We start from the raw sequence: 19,809 nt of genomic DNA, 5'->3' as shown, positions 1-19,809 counted from the left end.
GCTAAAGGCTAAAGCTTCCCAACTCCATCTTTCTACTTTGACTTCTCCATTATTAATTGAACACATTGCAAAAGATTCAGCAACACAGATGTCCAGAATACTGTGTAATTGCGCGATGAAAAGAGACGACTTTTAGCCGCAAATGGTGCTGCGCTGATATTTCCTGACAGTCCGTGACGTCACGCGTACGAGTCATCATTCCACGACGTTTTTAACAAAAACTCTGCAGGAAATTTAAAATTGCAATTTAGTAAACTAAATCGGCCGTATTGGCATGTGTTGCAATGTTAATATTTCATCATTGATGTATAAACTATCAGACTGCGTGGTCAGTAGTAGTGGGTTTCAGTAGGCCTTTAAGAGAGGCCAGTATGTTGCTTCTGTTGGTGGAATAAATGAGCCCGGGCCACACTTTGAGAACCACTGCTCTAAACCTTACATTCTTACCTTTTTAACTGGCTGTTTTCTAAGCCTCCCGCCTGTATACCATGAAGGTTATTTCGACCACAAATGATTGAAAAGAAAAAAACAGTATTTTTTTACTCTTTAAATGACGTCACCTTTCTGATGCACCAACGTCCTTGTTGGCGTCATGATGCGAGCTCGATGCGATACTTCCGGAGGATTATTTTCAAAAGACGGCGAGTCAATTCATGTACTGTATTTTACTTCTGAACAAGCCAAACCTTCATGTTTCAGGTGAAAAAAGTAAATATTAGACTTCAACCAAGTTAACAGTGACGCCATGTTTGTTTACTTCCTACTATAGCGACCGCTACTTCCTGTTGGCGCTGACGAGCCGTGGGACCGCCATCTTGAACCGGTCAACATCTCCATCTAGTGACAGGATCAAAGAAGTGTCAGCACATTTAATCCAGCATAATTTTCCCAGTACTAAACTGATTTTCACGCAGTTTTTAAATGTTGATTTCATATATGTAGTTATGATACAATGCAAATGAATTGTCGTATTTTCATATTTACAGTGGTATTAATAATATATGACATCTATGTCTGTAAACCCCTCCCCCTTCTGATGAGTGTGGACACTGTTGCACCAATTTATAAGACTGGAGACAAAGATCTATTTACAAATTATAAACCTGTTTCTTTACTTCCAAAATTTTCTAAAACAAAATTGAAAAACTGTTCAATAACAGATTAGAGGGTTTCATAAATAGAAATAGAATACTCGTAGAGAACTAATATGGTTACAGAGCTAATGTTTTAAAGTCAATGGCTTTAATTGAAATTACAAAATAAATTACCAATGCAATAGATAGTAAAAAATGTGCGGCAGCAGTGTTTAAAGCATTTGACACAATTAATCACAATATTTTAATAAAAAAATTGAACAATATGGCATCAGAGGGTTAGTCTTAAACTGGATAAGAAGTTATCCAGCAAAAAGGAAACAATGCCTGAAACAAGGCGAACACACTTCTACAACGCTAAATATATCCTGTGGTGTACCTCAGGGATCAATACTAGGACCTAAATTATTCAATCTCTATATGAATGACATTTGTAAAGTTACAAGAGATTTAAAGTTAGTATTATTTGCCGATGATACAACTGTGTTTTGTTCAGGAGAGAACACACAGAAGATAATACAAATAATTACAGAAGAAATGAACAAATTAAAAAAATGGTTTGACAAAAACAGGCTATTGTTGAATCTCAGTAAAACTAAAATAATGCTATTTGGTAACTGTAGAAGAGAAAGTCAAACACAAATACAAATAGATGGAAAATATATATATATATATATATATATATATATATATATATATATATATATATATATATATATTAGGGGTGGGCAAATTAATGCGTTAATTACGAGTTAACTCATCAATCTATTAACGCCGACAATTATTTAATCGCACATTTGCGTATGTTGTTTACATGCTTTTATTTTGTTAACGCCTTTTCTTAACAAGATGGCGTCGCCCGGACGGGCTTCGGCGTCGAGGGGCTCTTGGTAAAGATGGAACATTTGGCAAAAATACCGGACAATTCTGCAAATTTCATGGCTGGCTTACAGCATGGTCACTCCGGGATCACTTACGACCGCCAGACATTTCTGAATGTGGATAGATCGGGCCGTTTTGGACTGAATGACGCGTGCTTGCTAGACCGGCTAGCTAGCATGGGAATACTTTGCCGGCTACATCCAGCGGCCTGTGAAGCAGCGGAGTATATGTGTTGTCTGTCTATTTATGAATAATGCAGACGAGGAGTGTTGGCTGAGTTCTTAACGTTTGCTTTTAAGAGCGTGCATATCAAAACATACAAGATGCCGTCATGGCGACACAACCTATACCGGGCTACCGCGCATGCTCGTCACTCCTGTTGCATGCTGGGTAGGGTAGTTTTTTTTTCCCTGGCTCATAACATCACAATATAGTACAATGTATATGCGTTCAGTTTATCAAAGCACCGAGCAAACATTCGGAAAATTCCCATCATATCAATTCCTAGATATGGTCATAATTATTTTAAGTGCACTACGCAGAATAAACACAACATTATTAATATTGCTACTACGGATAATTTGATCAAAAATTCCCTAAAACAGCCCACTACCTATAATATAGGTTTTTCAAACATAAGATCCCTGATAAAAAAAATGTTTCTGCTGTTACCACAAAAATTGCCTGTTCAGATGTTATGATTGTGGCTCAGAGATTTGTATGTAGATTATATTTATTTTCCATAACAGACAGGATAACTTAAATACCCTGGCAGTGGCAATACGCTTAAATGTTTGTATTAACATTTTTTGAGTTGATTTTCATAAAATATGCTATTTAACTGCTACTGTTTCACAAGTACTGATTTAAATTGTGTTTGCAGAACAAATGTTTTGGCGCTTTTGTTCATGTGGGAGAATATTCCAATAAAGGTGCACTACACACTACTTTTGAATTCATTATTGGGCTTTGCGTATACAATGCAGTTAATCGCGATTAATCGGAGAAATAGTGCGATTAACTTCGATTAAAATTTTTAATCGTTGCCCAGCCCTAATATATATATATATATATATATATATATATATATATATATATATATATATATATATATACACTTCCGTAACATCACCAGAATGATTGGCAATTAGGACCAATAGTCAACATGATCTACAACATCCTTGCCGTTTGTGACGTTCGCTCGCATCCTGTGCATCTCCTGGGGGCTAAGCCCCCCTGTCCTTAAAAGCTAGTGACGCCCCTGCTTAAGACTACATCATATATCTGACAGTTAACCATTCACTTGCAGTTTGAACTGTGAGCCTATGGCTTTACACACACACACACACACACACACACACACACACACACACACACACACACACACACACACACACACACACACACACACACACACGCCCATCCATCCATCGCTTATCAGAGGTCGGGTCACGGGGGCAGCAGCCTAAGCAGGGTAGCACAGACTTTCCTTTCCCCAGCTACTTTGTCCGGCTCTTCCCGGGGGATCCCCAGGCGTTCCCAGGCCAACCGGGAGACATAGTCTTCCCAACGTGTCCTGGGTCTTCCCTGTGGCCTCCTACCGGTTGGACGTGCCATAAACACCTCCCTAGGGAGGCGTTCTATTGGCATCTTGAGCAGATGCCCGGACCACCTCATCTGGCTCCCCTCGATGTGGAGGAGCAGTGGCTTTACTTTAAGCTCGACCCGGATGGCAGAGCTTCTCACCCTATCTCTAAGGGATAGCCCCGCCACCCGGCGGGGGAAACTCATTTCAGCCGCTTGTACCCGTGATCTTGTCCTTTCGGTCATGACCCAAAGCTCATGACCATAGGCGAGGATGGGAACGTAGATCGACCGGTAAATTGAGAGCTTTGCCTTTCGGCTCAGCTTTGATTGATTGATTGATTGGAACTTTTATAAGTAGATTGCACAGTACAGTACATAATCCGTACAATTGACCACCAAATGGTAACACCCGAATAAGATTTTCAACTTGTTTAAGTCGGGGTAACCGTTAATCAATTCTTCACCACAACGGATCGATACAGCGTCCGCATTACTGACGACGCCGCACCGATCCGCCTGTCGATCTCACGATGCACTCTTCCCTCACTCGTGAACAAGACTCGTAGGTACTTGAAGTCCTCCACTTGGGACAGGGTCTCCCCCCCAACCCGGAGATGGCACTCCACCCTTTTCTGGGCGAGAACCATGGACTCGGACTTGGAGTTGCTGATTTTCATCCCGGTCGCTTCACACTCGGCTGCGAACCGATCCAGTGAGAGCTGAAGATCCTGACCAGATGAAGCCATCAGGACCACATCATCTGCAAAAAGCAGAGACCTAATCCTGCAACCGCAGAACCGGATCCCGTCAACGCCCTGACTGCGCCTATAAATTCTGTCCATAAAAGTTAGACACACACATGTATATATTGCATTATTCTTCGGTTGCTTTATTGAGTTTAAACCCCACTGGTGCTGTTTTGTACTGTTTCTGTACTTGTTTTGATTATTATTGCTTCTTTGCTTGTTTCTAAATGTTGAACATTAGAAAAAACAAAGGTTTATTTAAAAACAAAAACAACAACCTTGCAGCTTGAACAGGAAAGAAAAAAAACAGAGGAGTAAGTTCTAAATATTCACTTGATTGAGTCGACTTTATGAGAGGTTTGCGAGGGACACTTTACTGTTAAACTGGCAAATGAACCATTTTGGTCCGCCCCGGATGCCCTCACCACGTCGTTGATGCTGCTTCAGAATTTGGTACACTTTCATCATGTAGAAGAATAATTAGCATTATGCAGTCTTATTATATCGATATAGCAAAGACAAGCCAATTGAAAGAGTTTCCTCATTCAGCTCTTTGACACAAATAATAAAATGAGCAATTTGACAAATGTCGTAATATGAATCCAAAGCAACTTCTGCATGGGGATGAAGACGTTTGGAGATGTTCTTTTCCGACAGCTTAGCATTTATTATCCAGCCAAGGTTTCGCCCTAAAGAGATTATACAAGCAGATGTGCAAATAAAAGAGCTTTAACTCATTGACAGCAAAATCTTTATTTTTTATTGAGTTCTGCTTTCCTTTACATGCTAACAAGACAAGTGGTGAGACGTGATAGCTGGTGGCACAAAAAACAAAAAGGGGCAACATGAAAAGCTTCTTTTGCCGGCAGGATGTTCATTGCTGATCAGTAACAAAACGTCAGCTGTCAGTGTCGTCTGATTTACGGATTTAGACGCTTTTGAGTCAAGCTAGTTCGTAGTACTTCCCTGTTTCTGGATCAAAATAGCAGTTGAGACACGGGTCATAGAGCAGATTTAAATACTCGTCGTCCATCTCTTCCTCATTCTCCAACTCCTCTCTTCCTGTGGTGAAGCAAGAACATCACATAATAACAACACAATTTCTCAAACAGTTTTTTAATATTAATGCTTTTTTTGATTTTTATTTCCAGAGGTAACTAGTTTTTTCTACGCTCCCAAGGCAACAATATATGTCAAAAAAATGTGTCTTAGTTTTAGTATACTGTCTTTGTCCATTGTCAATCCATTTGGCTGCAAATTATTTCAATAATCCACATTGCAAACTCAGAATTCATTCGTTGGTGATTCAGCCTCTAAACTTTTTTTATAAATACGACTGCAAAATAAACCACCGAGGGCCCAAAGAAAGTTGCGAGTAAACAGCATTTGAGAAGCATTGGTAAATTTAGGAAGGAACTCGGCGCAAAGTACAAAAGTACCTCTTTCCCCCTTGCTTTATAAAAGTAATGGTGAATGTTTATAAGTATTTCCCAGGGGAAATTAGCATTATTCTCTTTAAAATTTGTATTTTGTGCACATTTTGCATGTCTGGAACAGGTGAATTAGTTTTACTTTATTTCTTATGGGGAAAAATTACTTTAAATTTCTTCTTCTGGTTGATTTCTAAAAACAACTCTCACTTCCAAAATGAATGATGCAGAACACTACAGATCCACCACACTGCTTCAATTTGCACACCAATTAGTTTTGTCTGATATACACATCCACACACACAGTCGTACCTCAGTTTTTCTTAGTAACCGTATCCTATATATATATATATATATATATATATATATATATATATATATATATATATATATATATATATATATATACATATATATATATATGTCTTGATTGGATTATCCAGGGAATAGTGCTCGATACCGTGGTAGAGCGCAATATGTAGGTGTGGGAAAAATCACAAGACTACTTCATCTCTACAGAACTGTTTCATGAGGGGTTCCCTCAATCATCAGGAGATTTTTTTTTTCTCCTGATGATTGAGGGAACCCCTCATGAAACAGTTCTGTAGAGATGAAGTAGTCTTGTGATTTTTCCCACACCTATATATATATATATATATATATATACCCGTTTCCATATCAGTTGGGAAATTGTGTTAGATGTAAATATAAATGGAATACAATGATTTGCAAATCATTTTCAACCCATATTCAATTGAATATGCTACAAAGACAACATATTTGATTTTCACACTGATAAGGTGTTTAAAAAAAAAAAAAATCATTAACTTTACAATTTGTTGCCAGCAACACGTGACAAAGAAGTTAGGAAAGGTGGCAATAAATACTGATAAAGTTGAGGAATGCTCATCAAACACTTATTTGGAACATCCCACAGGTGCGCAGGCTAATTGAGAACAGGTGGATGCCATGATTGGGTATAAAAGCAGCTTCCATGAAATGCTAAGTATTTCACAAACAAGGATGGGGCCACTTTTTAAGCAAATGGTCGAACAGTTTTAGAACATTTCTCAATGGGATGTTGCAAGGAATTTTACCATCTACGGTCTGTAAAATCATCAAAACATTGAGAATCTGGAGAAATCACTGCACATAAGCGATGATATTACGGACCTTTGATCCCTCAGGCGGTACTGCATCAAAAACCGACATCAGTGTGTAAAGGCTATCACCACATGGGCTCAGGAACACTTCATAAAACCACTGTCAGTAACTACAGTTGGTCGCTACATCTGTAAGTGGAAGTTAAAACTCTACTATGCAAAGCAAAACTCATTTATCAACAACACCCAGAAACGCCGCCGGCTTCGCTGGGCCCGAGCTCATCTAAGATCGACTGATGCAAAGTGGAAAAGTGTTCTGTGGTCTGACGAGTCCACATTTCAAATTATATTTGGAAACCGTGGACGTGGTGTCCTCCAGACCAAAGAGGAAAAGAACCATCCAGATTGTAATAGGCGCAAAGTTCAAAAGTAAGCATCTGTGATGGTATGGGGGTGTATTAGTGGTAACTTAGGTAACTTAAACATCTGTGAAGGCACTATTAATGCTGAATGGTCCATACAGGTTTTGGAGTAACATATGTTGTCATCCAAGCAACGTTATCATGGACGCCCCTGCTTATTTCAGCAAGACAATGCCAAGCCATATGTGATACAACAACGTGGCTTAGTAGTAAAAGAGTGCGGGTACTTTCCTGGGCCGCTTGCAGTCCAGACTTGTCTCCCATTGAAAATGTGTGGCGCATTATGAAGCGTAAAATACAACAGCGGAGCCCCCGGACTGTTGAACGACTGAAGCTCTCTATAAAACAATAAAGGGAAAGAATTCCACTTTCAAAGCTTGAACAATCAGTTTCCTCAGTTCCCAAACTTTTATTGAGTGTTGTTAAAAGAAAAGGTGATGTAACACAGTGGTGTACATGCCCTTTCCCAACTACTTTGGCACGTGTTGCAGCCATTAAATTCTAAGTTAATTATTATTTGCAAAAAAGAAAAAAAGTTTATGAGTTTGAACAACAAATATCTTGTCTTTGTAGTGCATTCAATGAATATGGGTTGAAAAGGTTTTGCAAATCAAAGTATTCCGTTTATATTTACATCTAACACACTTTCCCAACTCATATGGAAACGAGGTTTGTACATATGAGTTATATATGTACATACACATATATATAATATATACACATATATATAATATATACATAATATATATATATATATAATTATATATATATATATATATATATATGCTTGTCATTAACAGTTGTTTTTTTTTGCACTCAAATCTATAAAAATATTTGGTTTACAACAATAATTATTACTTTCCGTATATTTATTTACCACAATCAGACCCAAAATAAATTAACAGCGATAAATGGGAGTTTACTGTTGTATATTTTTACTATATCATCAATAGCAAAATTGTTTGTGTAAATGCTGATACTAACACAACGCAGAAGACATGGCATCTGTAAAGCTGGAGTTTAAAGAGAGAGGGAGCAAAAGTCCAAATAATATATATTCATTTATGCAAAGAACAGTCCTGGCCTATTTGGGAGTAAATATTTTATCGACTTTGGTGTTAGATAAATAATTAGAATGTGCACGTGTACCTAATAAAGTGTCTGGTGAGCATATAAACATAAGCTCCATTTTAAAGGATAAGAAGGCAGGTCGGCTCTCCCAGGTGGAATATAGTGAGAATCATGACCTTCACAATTTTTTATTTATTTTCGACCTGCGCCATCAATCAAGAGCGTAGACGTCGGTGACGAGCGCCTTAAGAAGCCGTAAAAAGCTGCTTCCTGTAATCCTCACCACTTGAAAGTACTGTTAAATTGACAGGCAGTTAAATGGTAAAAAGGTTATGGAATGCTCCGGGTGGAACATTTTATCTTATCAGAAGTTGGCCGACGATAATGAAAACTAATTATGAGACACATTGTGTAAAAGGTTTGGGAAAAAAAGCCATGTTGTAAACTGGAAAGGTTTCATCAATTAACCTTGGCGGCGTGTCTGGGGGGCAAGTAAAGACTTCTGATGAGCCTCGTCTGTTTTGACCTACGGAGGGCTTCACTCTCCTGCTTTTTATTCCTAATTACAGTTAACGTGTGCATTCCCAGCATGCTTTGCTGCACTATTTTGTGTTTCCATTAGCTCATTGTGTGTGATCAGGAAGGTGAGGGGGGATACACAGTCTCCCTGACCTCCAAGGACGTAAAAGAAGGAGCAGAAGGAGCAACTTTAAGGTTTACTGTACCTTTGATTAGATCCTGGTGACACCTACCTGCCTCAGTTGACCTTCTCTGCAGGCAAGGAGGCATAATGGGGGGGCTGAGCTCATCCATCCACTCCCTGCGGAAACAGTATAAAAAACAACATCCATGATGACGTGTAACATAACATGTGACAACACGTAGCATTAAACATGGCAACATTTAGAATTAAACATGGCAACATGGCTGGTGGTTGCAGGAGCTTTGTGTTCTTGTGTATTCTTCTTTTGTGCTTTTGATGTTTCCCTTTTGTTTCCGTATGTTTTTTGATTTTTGGTTCAGGCCCTTCCGGGACTACGCAACAACGGTTGGCACTTTTGTGACTTCTGTGATGCTTTTTTGTAAACTTTTGGATCTGCCTGGGGGAGCCTTTCTGGCCATGACTGTGTTTGCACCAGAGAACAACTGCTGGCTCTTTGTCACACTGGAGTCTGCGTGGAGAGACCAAAGGACATGTGGACAAAGAGACGGAGCTGCGGAACTAGCATTGACCGTCGGGATGGGCGAGTTTCACGGAGTTGAATGGGCATGTATCGGACATTTCGGTCTTCCTTGATAATGTATACATATACTTATATATATATATATTATATATATATATATATATATATATATATATATATATATATATATATATACACATACATACACACCCATTTGTTTTACTGAAAGGGACACGTTTAATTTACATTAAAAAAAGAATGTGGGATTTACAATATTAACTATGAACGATAAAACACTGAATATTAACAACATTAAAACGTTGCTCCTTTTTTACTTCTCACACCACCTCCTCGATTGACATATTTTATAATCAAGCAAATCGTAACAACAAAGCAACAAAGGGCAAAGGGTTGAAAAAACACATAAAATCTGATTTTTTTTTATTTGCTCCCGCGTCTGTCCCTGACATTTCAGGCTGGCCGCTCTGGAAACATTCTGTGGAAACAAACTTTGCCCACACTCCCTGGTGCGTCGTCTGAGCAGCCGGGACGTAGATTACCGTACTACCTTGTCTATCACTCAAAAGTGCAGATTCCAACCATTGAAATACTTTCTATAATTCAAGATTTACAGTAATTTGAGAAAATCACTGCACATCACAATGGCAGCTCCATTTTAAATGTTAAAGGTTTAAAGAAATTATTTGGAAAAGTCTTGCAAGCTGGATTGAAAATCTTAACAGGCTGTATGGGGCCCACGGGCTGTAATTTTCCCAGGGTCTAATTCTTGCTCATCCGCACGGACCAGACACTAGCCAGGAGGTAGTGGGCAGCCTAGGACGCAGTCAGCTCTCCTGGTTGCTTTGTTGGGTCTGTTCCTCTCTCTGGCCATGTGGCCCCCCCACTCCAGCAGACGATTGCTTGGAGCACTGCAGTGGTCACCGTGGCGTATGTGGTTAAATAAATGTTTTTGTTTTGTTGTTTGTCTATGCTTGGTGAAATCATGTGTGTGCCATATGTATTATTTATTGCTAATTTTTTGTTATTTCATGCAGGAATGGCGCCGCTGCTGTGGCAGCTGGTTGCATTAGCTTTGTGCTCTTTTAATGCCTTTTGTGTCCTTCGTTTCCACCGTATTTTTGTGGACTTTTTTTTATCTGCACTGCAACCACATAATTTCCCTGTTGTGGGATAAACAAAGTCTATCCTATCCTAACACATGACAGCATGGAGCATTACACATGACAAAGTGTTGCATTACACATGTTTACTATGAAAGCCCCATCATCCTCATCTGCTGTTCTCGGGCCCCCCTAATACATGCTTAGCTTCACCGTGTCCCCCCAACTATCATTCATCCCAATGTTGTGACCCAGATAGCATAGCTCAACCTTGGCCATCTTCTGCGACTTCTCTCTCACTGCGTATTCTCCCAGGTTTCAATTATACATAAGTCACTGCGCAGTGTTTTAACACAACGCGTCTCCTGAGGAAATGTGACTTGGCAGCGCGGCAGAGATTAATCTTTTGAAACATAATTCACATCAGTTGCATAATCAGCCATTTACATCTTTTGCCTGTGGACAAAGCATCTCATAAAAGCACATCATAGCATCTTTAATGAGGAAAGTATAACCTCTGTGTGTTTTAATATTCATCTGGCTGCGGGCGAATCAAACACATCAGCCAAAACAACAGTGCCACTCATTTTCATATACTCCTCATATTCATATTCAAGTACAACAACGTACATACTCCACTTACTTCATCAGCACGGCAGCAGAAACATTGATTTACAAAGATAGCTGTGCTTGGATTTATATTTCTTCAACAATGTTGATTGTGTTTATGTCAGTATAATGCCAACTAAAATTACATTAATAATCATACAGTAAGTAATACTTCGCTTTTTGTATGATTGGGTCCAAACAAAACTTTGAACCAACCGTTTCGGTCATTGTATGACCAAACATTCATCGTAACAAAATAGTCCGTTTGTATCTCGATGAAACACATCATTGATGACACGACATAAACAGGCATATATTGGGCATTTTGATGTAAACATGCAAATATTGTGTATTTCCTGACTATAAAGTGCACAATCTACTGAGCTCCCTGGTTATTATGTTGGGAAGACTGACACTAAATCTGAGGATGTATGATGGGAGCTTTTTGCAATCACTTCATTTACATATGAAACATGCTTTTTCATTTGTTTAAAAGCAGTGGTCTCAAACGAGACGTTATTTTGTGGCCCGGACCTTGATGTGAAAATTTAATGTTGGAGCGGCCCGCGAGTTTTATATGAATGGTGCTTTACAGCCTCACAATTGTATACTCTCGATTTTCCGGGAAACCCCTAAGGACGCCACGCCGTCCCTAAGTGGGAGAGTGGCCGTGCGCAACCCGAGGGTCCCTGGTTCAAATCCCACCTAGTACCAACTTGGTCACGTCCGTTGTGTCCTGAGCAAGACACTTCACCCTTGCTCCTGATGGGTCCTGGTTGGCGCCTTGCATGGCAGCTCCCTCCATCAGTGTGTGAATGTGTGTGTGAATGGGTAAATGTGGAAGTAATGTCAAAGCGCTTTGAGTACCTTGAAGGTAGAAAAGCGATATACAAGTACAACCCATTTATTTTCAGTGACCATCCAGAGGTAATCATTCTCCCAAATAATAATAATTAGGGGGCACCGTGGAAGCACTGTCTTTAACGTCTTCTACAACCTGTACGAACAGCGTGCCAGCCTAGCCACATGTTGTACTAGACTTCAATAAACGCAGTGAGTGACTGCAAGACATACTTGATCAACAGCCATACAGGTCACACTGAGGGTGGCTGTATAAACAACTTTAAGACTGTTACAAATATGTGCCACACAAGAATGACAAACACATTTTGGGAGAACATCTGCACCGTAACACAACATAAACAAAACAGAACAAATACCCAGAATCCCATGCAGCCCCAACTACTCCGATATTCGGGTGTTTCCCGTAAAGATCGCGAGAATTGGCAAGTATGTTACTAGGACCGGAAAACCATTCAAAGAAGGTGAATTCAATAAAAAGTGCATCTTAGATTTTTTTAAAGAAATCTTTTCTTTCGGCCCTGCCTCACCTAGTTCCTGCATCCAGTGGCCCCCAGGTAAATTGAGTTTGAGACCCCTGTTTTAAAGAGATACTTTTCAAACATATAAAGCCAAAAATTTAATTAAGTGCACGTAGACATTCTGAATGTGTTTATTTTTGACGTTAGTTTTAGGGTGAGGTAGGGGCCCTAAAGGAGTTTACAATAATAAATAAATAATATTCAAGACCAAAATATTGTTTAGAGCCACAAAAATAAGTGTTGTTAAATTAGTTGCTAAAAAGTGTGTGAAGTGCTCACTTCCCTGAAATACAGTAGCTGTTGATTAGATCAAATTGTACACATGTACCCAATGAAGTGTTCAATAGAGTTCATGTGTTAAATGTTGCTTTAATAATACCAGTAGTTAGTAGGTGGTACTAGCAGGTGGTAGTAGTAGATGAAGCTAGTGGTAGCTAGTACGCATCAATAATAGGTAGTAGTGGTAATAGGAGTTGAGCAAAGGTTCTAATATAGCAGCAATTAGATGAAGGTGAAACTAATATTTGACATGCAACTCAATATGTTTCAATACTTCTTTTAATATAATTTTGATGATTATAGAACCTTATGAAAACCTCAAATTGAAAATCTCAGAATATGTGGGGTTTTCATAAACTCCATCCATCAATTTTTCTACCGCTTATTCCCTTTAGGGTCGCGGGGGTGTTGGTGCCTATCTCAGCTACAATGGGACGGAAGGCGGGGTACACCCTGGACAAGTCGCCACCTCATCGCAGGTTTTCAAAAACGTTATTTATTCGCACAATATAAACACTACAAGAGGTAACATTGTTAAAATACATAGAGACAAGAAACACATAATAAGAATAAAGAAATAAGTGCAAGTCAGAAAAAAAACCCAGAATGGGCTCATGCAAGGTTCTCACCTAAAGAAGTAAATTAACAAACAAAATTGAACATAGTATATATTAAAAAAAGACAACAAGTAGTCTACCTTGTGTGGACTGAATCTAAGTGCGTGCATTCGTGCGTGCATGCGTGTGTGTGTGTGTGTGTGAGGAAGTATAGGGCTGCATTATAAGGTCGGAACAAATGGAGAATGTGGATTCATCAGGCTGGCCCTTAATCTTTGTTAAAAGTTACTGAGTGAAGATGAGGAGTTTGCAATACATAGGTGATTATTCCAGAGTAAAGAACCTATGTGTTTAATGGAAAACTAGCTAAGACTGATATGACCAAAGATAGGACGGAGATTATCATTTTGTCTGGTATTATGATCATGAACTTGCGAACAGGTCTTAAAATAGTCTTTGAAAGGTGTAGGAAGTGTATCAGGGAGGTAAGTACATTTATGAATAAAAGAAGAGAACTGAACTATGTTGATATCATAAATAGATAGTACATTTAGTTTCTTAAACGGAGGAGCAGATGGAGCCAAATAGTTAGATAGTTAACCCCCAATTCCAACCTTTGATGCTGAGTGCCAAGCAGGGTCCCATGTTTATAGTCTTTGGTATGACTCGGCCGTACTTTGAACTCACGGCGGACACTATAACCACAAGGCCACTGAGCAGGAAGCGGAGAGTGTTGTACCGTAGCCAGAGAAGAACAAAATGTTGATTAGGTGGCAGATGTATTGCAGCGTCTCAGAATAGTTGGCGCTGCAGGGAATTCTGGGAATTTGTTCTGTTTTGTTTATGTTGTGTTGCAGTGCACATATTCTCCCGAAATGTGTTTGTCATATTTGTTTATTATGGTTTCACATTTTTATGACAGTGTTGGCGTTATTCATATAGCCACCCTTAGTGTGACACATATGGCTGTTGACTAAGTATGCCCTTCATTCAAGTGTGCATCCAAATTACCCGGATCATTATAAATGGCAATGATCGAACAGAGTGAAATCCTTTCTTCACATCTTCAACTAACAACCATTATAAACCCATCAAACGCTACAATATATTTGCAAAACCATTTTCAAGAAGGGTAATTAAAGAGAATCTACATCTTGTGTAACAACGCCGGCCAATCCCGGAGGTTATCTCAGCTATCTCGGCGATCAAATGGGGAAATGCTCGCCATTTCCCCTCGAATCAGCCGACGACAAAGAGATTGGCTATCTCAGCTGTACTGGACATCAAATGGGAAAATGTTTGCAATTTCCTCTCAAATCAGCTGACAACAAAGGGAACTATTGGCTTATAGTGAGTTAAAATCATTTATTTTTTCACTTTTATTATGTTTTTTGCAATCTAAACCTTGACAATACCACATAAGATTTGTTGTAATTGCTCATGCGTTTTAATTGATTTTTAAATGCGCCAGAAAATAACCTTTTTGGCATACTGCTGAGGTGAGTCAATGCCCAGTTGGCCGTAAATGTGTTTCTGTATAGTATTTCTCCAGCAATGGTCATGTGGTGACATAAATTATGGTATTTTTAGAGGTTATCATTAAAGTCGGATATCACTGAAGGCCAAGGTGGGAAACACACGGCCCGCCACTTAAGTTAGATCTTTTTACATTTAGTGATAGCCTAACCATTCAGATAGCACGGCTATACTAGAATTAGCTTCCCTAATGAGGTTTTCAAATTTCTTGTGAGTTAGGATCAAATTTGTATCATCAGCTAATAAAATCGGTGTAAAGGATGAATATAGAGCCGCCAGGTCATTGATGAAAATGATAAATAAGTATAAACCCCTGAGGAACTCCACATGACATCTTAAATTTGGATGATCAACTATTGACATAGGGCTTCACGGTGGCAGAGGGGTTAGTGCGTCTGCCTCACAATACGAAGTTCCTGCAGTCCTGGGTTCAAATCCAGGCTCGGGATCTTTCTGTGTGGAGTTTGCATGTTCTCCCCGTGAATGTGTGGGTTCCCTCCGGGTACTCCGGCTTTCTCCCACTTCCAAAGACATGCACCTGGGGATAGGTTGATTGGCAACACTAAATTGGCCCTAGTGTGTGAATGTGAGTGTGAATGTTGTCTGTCTATCTGTGTTGGCCCTGCGATGAGGTGGCAACTTGTCCAGGGTGTACCCTGCCTTCCGCCCGATTTTAGCTGAGATAGGCGCCAGCGCCCCCCGCGACCCCGAAAGGGAATAAGCGGTAGAAAATGGATGGATGGAACTATTGACATACAGATATTGCTCACGGTTATAAACATACCTAGACAGCCATTTAAAAGTAATAATTTGAAAACTGTAGATATGTAATTCATCAAGCAAAATAGTATAATCAACAGCATCAAAAGCTTTAGAAAGATCAAAGAATAGGCCTAGAGCAAATTCCTTTTTATTAAGGGCAGTATGTATATTCTCAACCAACAGAACAAGAGCCATATCGATGGAGTGATATTTCATTAGTATCTGTTTCCTAAATCCATACTGGTGTTCATAGAGGATATTCTGTTCATTCAAGTGGTGCATCATTCTTTTATAAACCAGCTTTTCAAATATTTTAGAGAAGCATGGTAACACTGGTATTGGCCGATAATTATTGAAAAGTCTTGGATCTCCCGATTTATGCCCAGGAGTAACTTTGGCTATTTTTAAATCTGGTGGAACCTCCCCAGGTTGCATGGATAGGTTTAATTTGTGTGTAAGGGGTTTAATAATATAGGAGGTGTCAGGCTTGCCACTGACAGTTTGTTTGTGTTTTAGTTTTTCCTCTGTGTGTATTTAGTATTTCCTGTTTTTGGTTCCTGTCAGCGCTCTTATTTTGTCTGTTTCCTGTTATTTTCCCTGTGCGCTGTTTCTCCTCAGCTGCGGCTGATTGGCACCTGGCCACACCTGGTGTAAATCAGCCCTCTCCTATTTGAACCTGTTTTGTCCTCCACTCAAGTGCTGGATTATTGTCTTGTCGATGACTTCCGTAATGTCGCTCCTGTCGTGTCGCTTCATGTCGAGTCATTGCAGCGTAGCGGTAAGCTATCTTTCAGTATCTGTTTGTAGCTTACTGTTTTTTTTTTCCCTGCTTCCGTTTTGTTTTCACTCTACAAGTAACGACTTTTGTTTTCCTGTTTTCTACCCGCTAGCTTCCAGCTAAAGACCCTTTTGTTTGTTATAGGCCTGGTGCGCGTCCTTTGTTAGTATACCCTTTTGTTTGTTCTTATTCTAATATTTTAATTAAATCATGTTTTCCTGCAAAATGCCTCCCTCCTTCTCTGCATCTTGGGGTTCATCACCAACTAACTCTGACAGGAGGAAACTTATATAATCAATGAAGCACCTATATTATCATGACCAGCTGCTGATATCTTCAAGATAGAAATTAATTCCAATACCCCTTTTTTATTAGTATCTTCAAACTGTACGAGAGTATGTACATTTCCCTTAATGTAATCTAGATGATTGCTATTGGGTTTCCTCTTATCCTTTCACAGTGCTAAACCCATATTTTAAATTCATTTACTATAACAACAGGGTCTTTATACATGTTTTCACCATCCTTGAACTGAGATGGAAGGAGTGCATTTAATTTTCCTTTGTTGAGAAGTTCATTGACAACTTTCCAAGTGCAGTTAGAGTCTGATGAGACTTATTGGAAAAGTACTTTTCTTAGTTTTCCTCAGCAAATTATTACATCCACCCATCCGCTTATTCCTTATTTTGATATTTTTTCTAAATTGTAGAAGAAGTTTAATAACGCTCCCCGTTGTTTCACTTGACATAACTCTTGTTGGAGCCATGAATAATGTCAATCCACCTGGTGCAACAGCTTTCCAAGGTGTTATCACTCCTTTTTAACTGCAGACTAATGAACAGATTTAATCTGATGCAGGTGTTAGCTTTGGAAATGAACATTTCAGGGTAATTCTATAATGTTTTCTTCAGAATTGAATGTCTTCATAGTTTTTTTGGGGTGGAATAGCTCGGTTGGTAGAGCGGCCGTGCCAGCAACTTGAGGGTTGCAGGTTCGATCCCCGCTTTCGCCATCCTAGTCCCTGCCGTTGTGTCCTTGGGCAAGACACTTTACCCACCTGCTCCCAGTGCCACCCACACTGGTTTAAATGTAAAAATTAGATATTGGGTTTCACTATGTAAAGTGCTTTGAGTCACTAGAGAAAACGCGCTATATAAATATAAATCACTTTTTCACTTTTATTGACCTAAAAATGAAACGGTTACTGACTACCACAATTTATATTCTCAACTTTATTTAGTCTTTGTTAAAGCCACAAAAGTTGCCTTTTGAAATGATTACAGTTTTGTGTCATGTCTTTGAGCTGCTTTTCTCGACAAAATGTAACAACAGAACTAACATCCTCCAAGTCTGGTGATTCTATAATTTTGCCCAGGGTAAGTAGTAGGTAATACTAGTAAGCAGTGGGTAGTTCTAGTACAGAATTATTTTGAATTGGGTTCCACATTGGGAGAAAAATAAAAGTATGCAGGGGCCGGTGTGTATGGGTGTATATATATATATATATATATACATATGTATCCATCCATCTTCTACCGCTTATTCCGCTTTGGGATCGCGGGGGGCGCTGGTGCCTATCTTAGCTACAATCGGGCAGGAGGTGGGTTATATATATATATATATATATATATATATATATATATATAGTAAAATAATAGGCATAGGAGGCACCCCTCTATTAGGTAGCATTCTGCATTCAGACATTACTGTGTTTTTGTAGTAGCACTCCTGAAAAAAGGACCCAAGCACGTACATGGCCCATTTTTTCCCAGGTCTGTTCTAGTAGGTACAAGTAGTACTTATGGGTGTCTAGCAAATTTACTGCTGTAACTCAAATGTAAAAATTGGACATCAAGTTGCCTAGTGGGACTTGGCAGTGATTGTTAACATTGAGCTCTTTCAAATATTTCCAAGTGAAACACGACCAAGGCCTTGCTGTTTATCACCCTGACAACTACTTTCAAGATGGAATGCAAAAAAATCGTTTCAAAATGTTTACGGAAGAAACTTGGCAACAGAAAAGCTTGACTTCCAACTCTGATCCATAGAAGAGAAGAGCCACAACACGGCATTCAAAATCAAAAATAAGAGGAATGAGAGCATCAATGGAAGCATTTTCTAAATATGTAAATCAAAGCTGCTTCAAAGTAAAAGTGAAATAACAAGCCGGAGACCGGAAGGTGTTGTCAATCGTTTGTCTTTAAGCTGTACTGAATTTCAGTCAGCAAATAAGCAAAGGAACATACTGCGAACATTATGTTAACATGCGAGGGATACATGCTTATTCATTGCGCCGCTTTTCATCAATAAATCAAAGTATTCCCGTCCAGGATTTTGTCTGTGATGCAATCCCTTTGTCTTTCTTTGTAACACGCTTTTTTGCAAAGAAATAAGCTGTTACCACATTGCTGCTTCTCTGGAATGTTCCATCCATCCATCCAGTGCCCCTTATATGCTGCTGTTGTTAACCTGGAACACGCTTCATTAATGCTGTGAGCTCACTGCTGGAGAGTTTGGCTAAAATCAATATTGAGTCAGCATCAAACAAGTACTTGACTCTAATGACACTAATTGTCCTTTCAGGGAGGATCTCCAGACGCACTTGAATTTTAATGACGTTACAGTCAGCCCATCGCCACTCCAGTCTGACTTTACAAACTAATGATTGATCAGTTTATGAATTGATCGATCCACCGTGGCCAGCAAAAATCCGAGCGACTGCAACACTACACACTTCTGGAAGGTGAATACAGTGGTTTTTTTTTAGAAGTATTTTCTGACAAATGAGAAGCAACAACTTTTACATTATTTTACCAATGCAGGGTTCACAGCATTGGATTCACATGATGGACATTGGATATACTTTTCTCCTAAAATACGTTTCATTTTAGTGTTCAGAAGTTCAACTGCATAAGGCTGCTTTGCATGATGAAGAAACAACAATTAACGATTTTTCCTGCAAAACCACCACTTTTTGATTTTCTAGCACGTCCACCTTCGAGATGCGGACAGAGCCTATTTGTATTTAAATCGTGTAATGGTTGCCAGACTGACATGGCACCAGGAGGGACTAAAAATAAAATATTTAAAAACAGCAAGGATGAGAAAACAGAAGCAAAATATATTTATTTGTGAGAGAAATGAACCTCGTCTACATCTGACAATTGCTATTTAGCCTTAATTCTGAAGTTAGTTATCTTGTGTTTCATAATAGTGTTTGGTGTGGATGCAGGAAACACAAATAATACAAAGCGGAAAATGCATTG

General features: G+C 39.2%; 1 protein-coding gene across 2 annotated transcripts in view; it reads right to left on the bottom strand.

Annotated features, from left to right (window-relative positions):
• Window positions 1-5,081: 5,081 nt before the first annotated feature.
• cfap20dc (CFAP20 domain containing) overlaps window positions 5,082-19,809 on the bottom strand; it is a 60,474-nt gene continuing 45,746 nt past the window's right edge. The window contains exons 16-17 of one of the 2 annotated variants that reach the window (XM_061875205.1): window positions 9,061-9,155; window positions 5,082-5,371 (exon numbers count right to left, since the gene is read on the bottom strand). In XM_061875205.1, coding sequence (XP_061731189.1) covers window positions 5,253-5,371; window positions 9,061-9,155 — 214 coding nt within the window. In that variant the 3' untranslated portion in view covers window positions 5,082-5,252. The remainder of the gene's footprint in view (window positions 5,372-9,060; window positions 9,156-19,809) is intronic. The other variant, XM_061875206.1, reaches the window with a different exon arrangement.

Source organism: Nerophis ophidion, linkage group LG16 (genome assembly GCF_033978795.1).
Source record: "Nerophis ophidion isolate RoL-2023_Sa linkage group LG16, RoL_Noph_v1.0, whole genome shotgun sequence".
Taxonomy (NCBI): Eukaryota; Metazoa; Chordata; class Actinopteri; order Syngnathiformes; family Syngnathidae; genus Nerophis; species Nerophis ophidion.
This window is presented reverse-complemented; position numbering and strand designations above follow the sequence as displayed.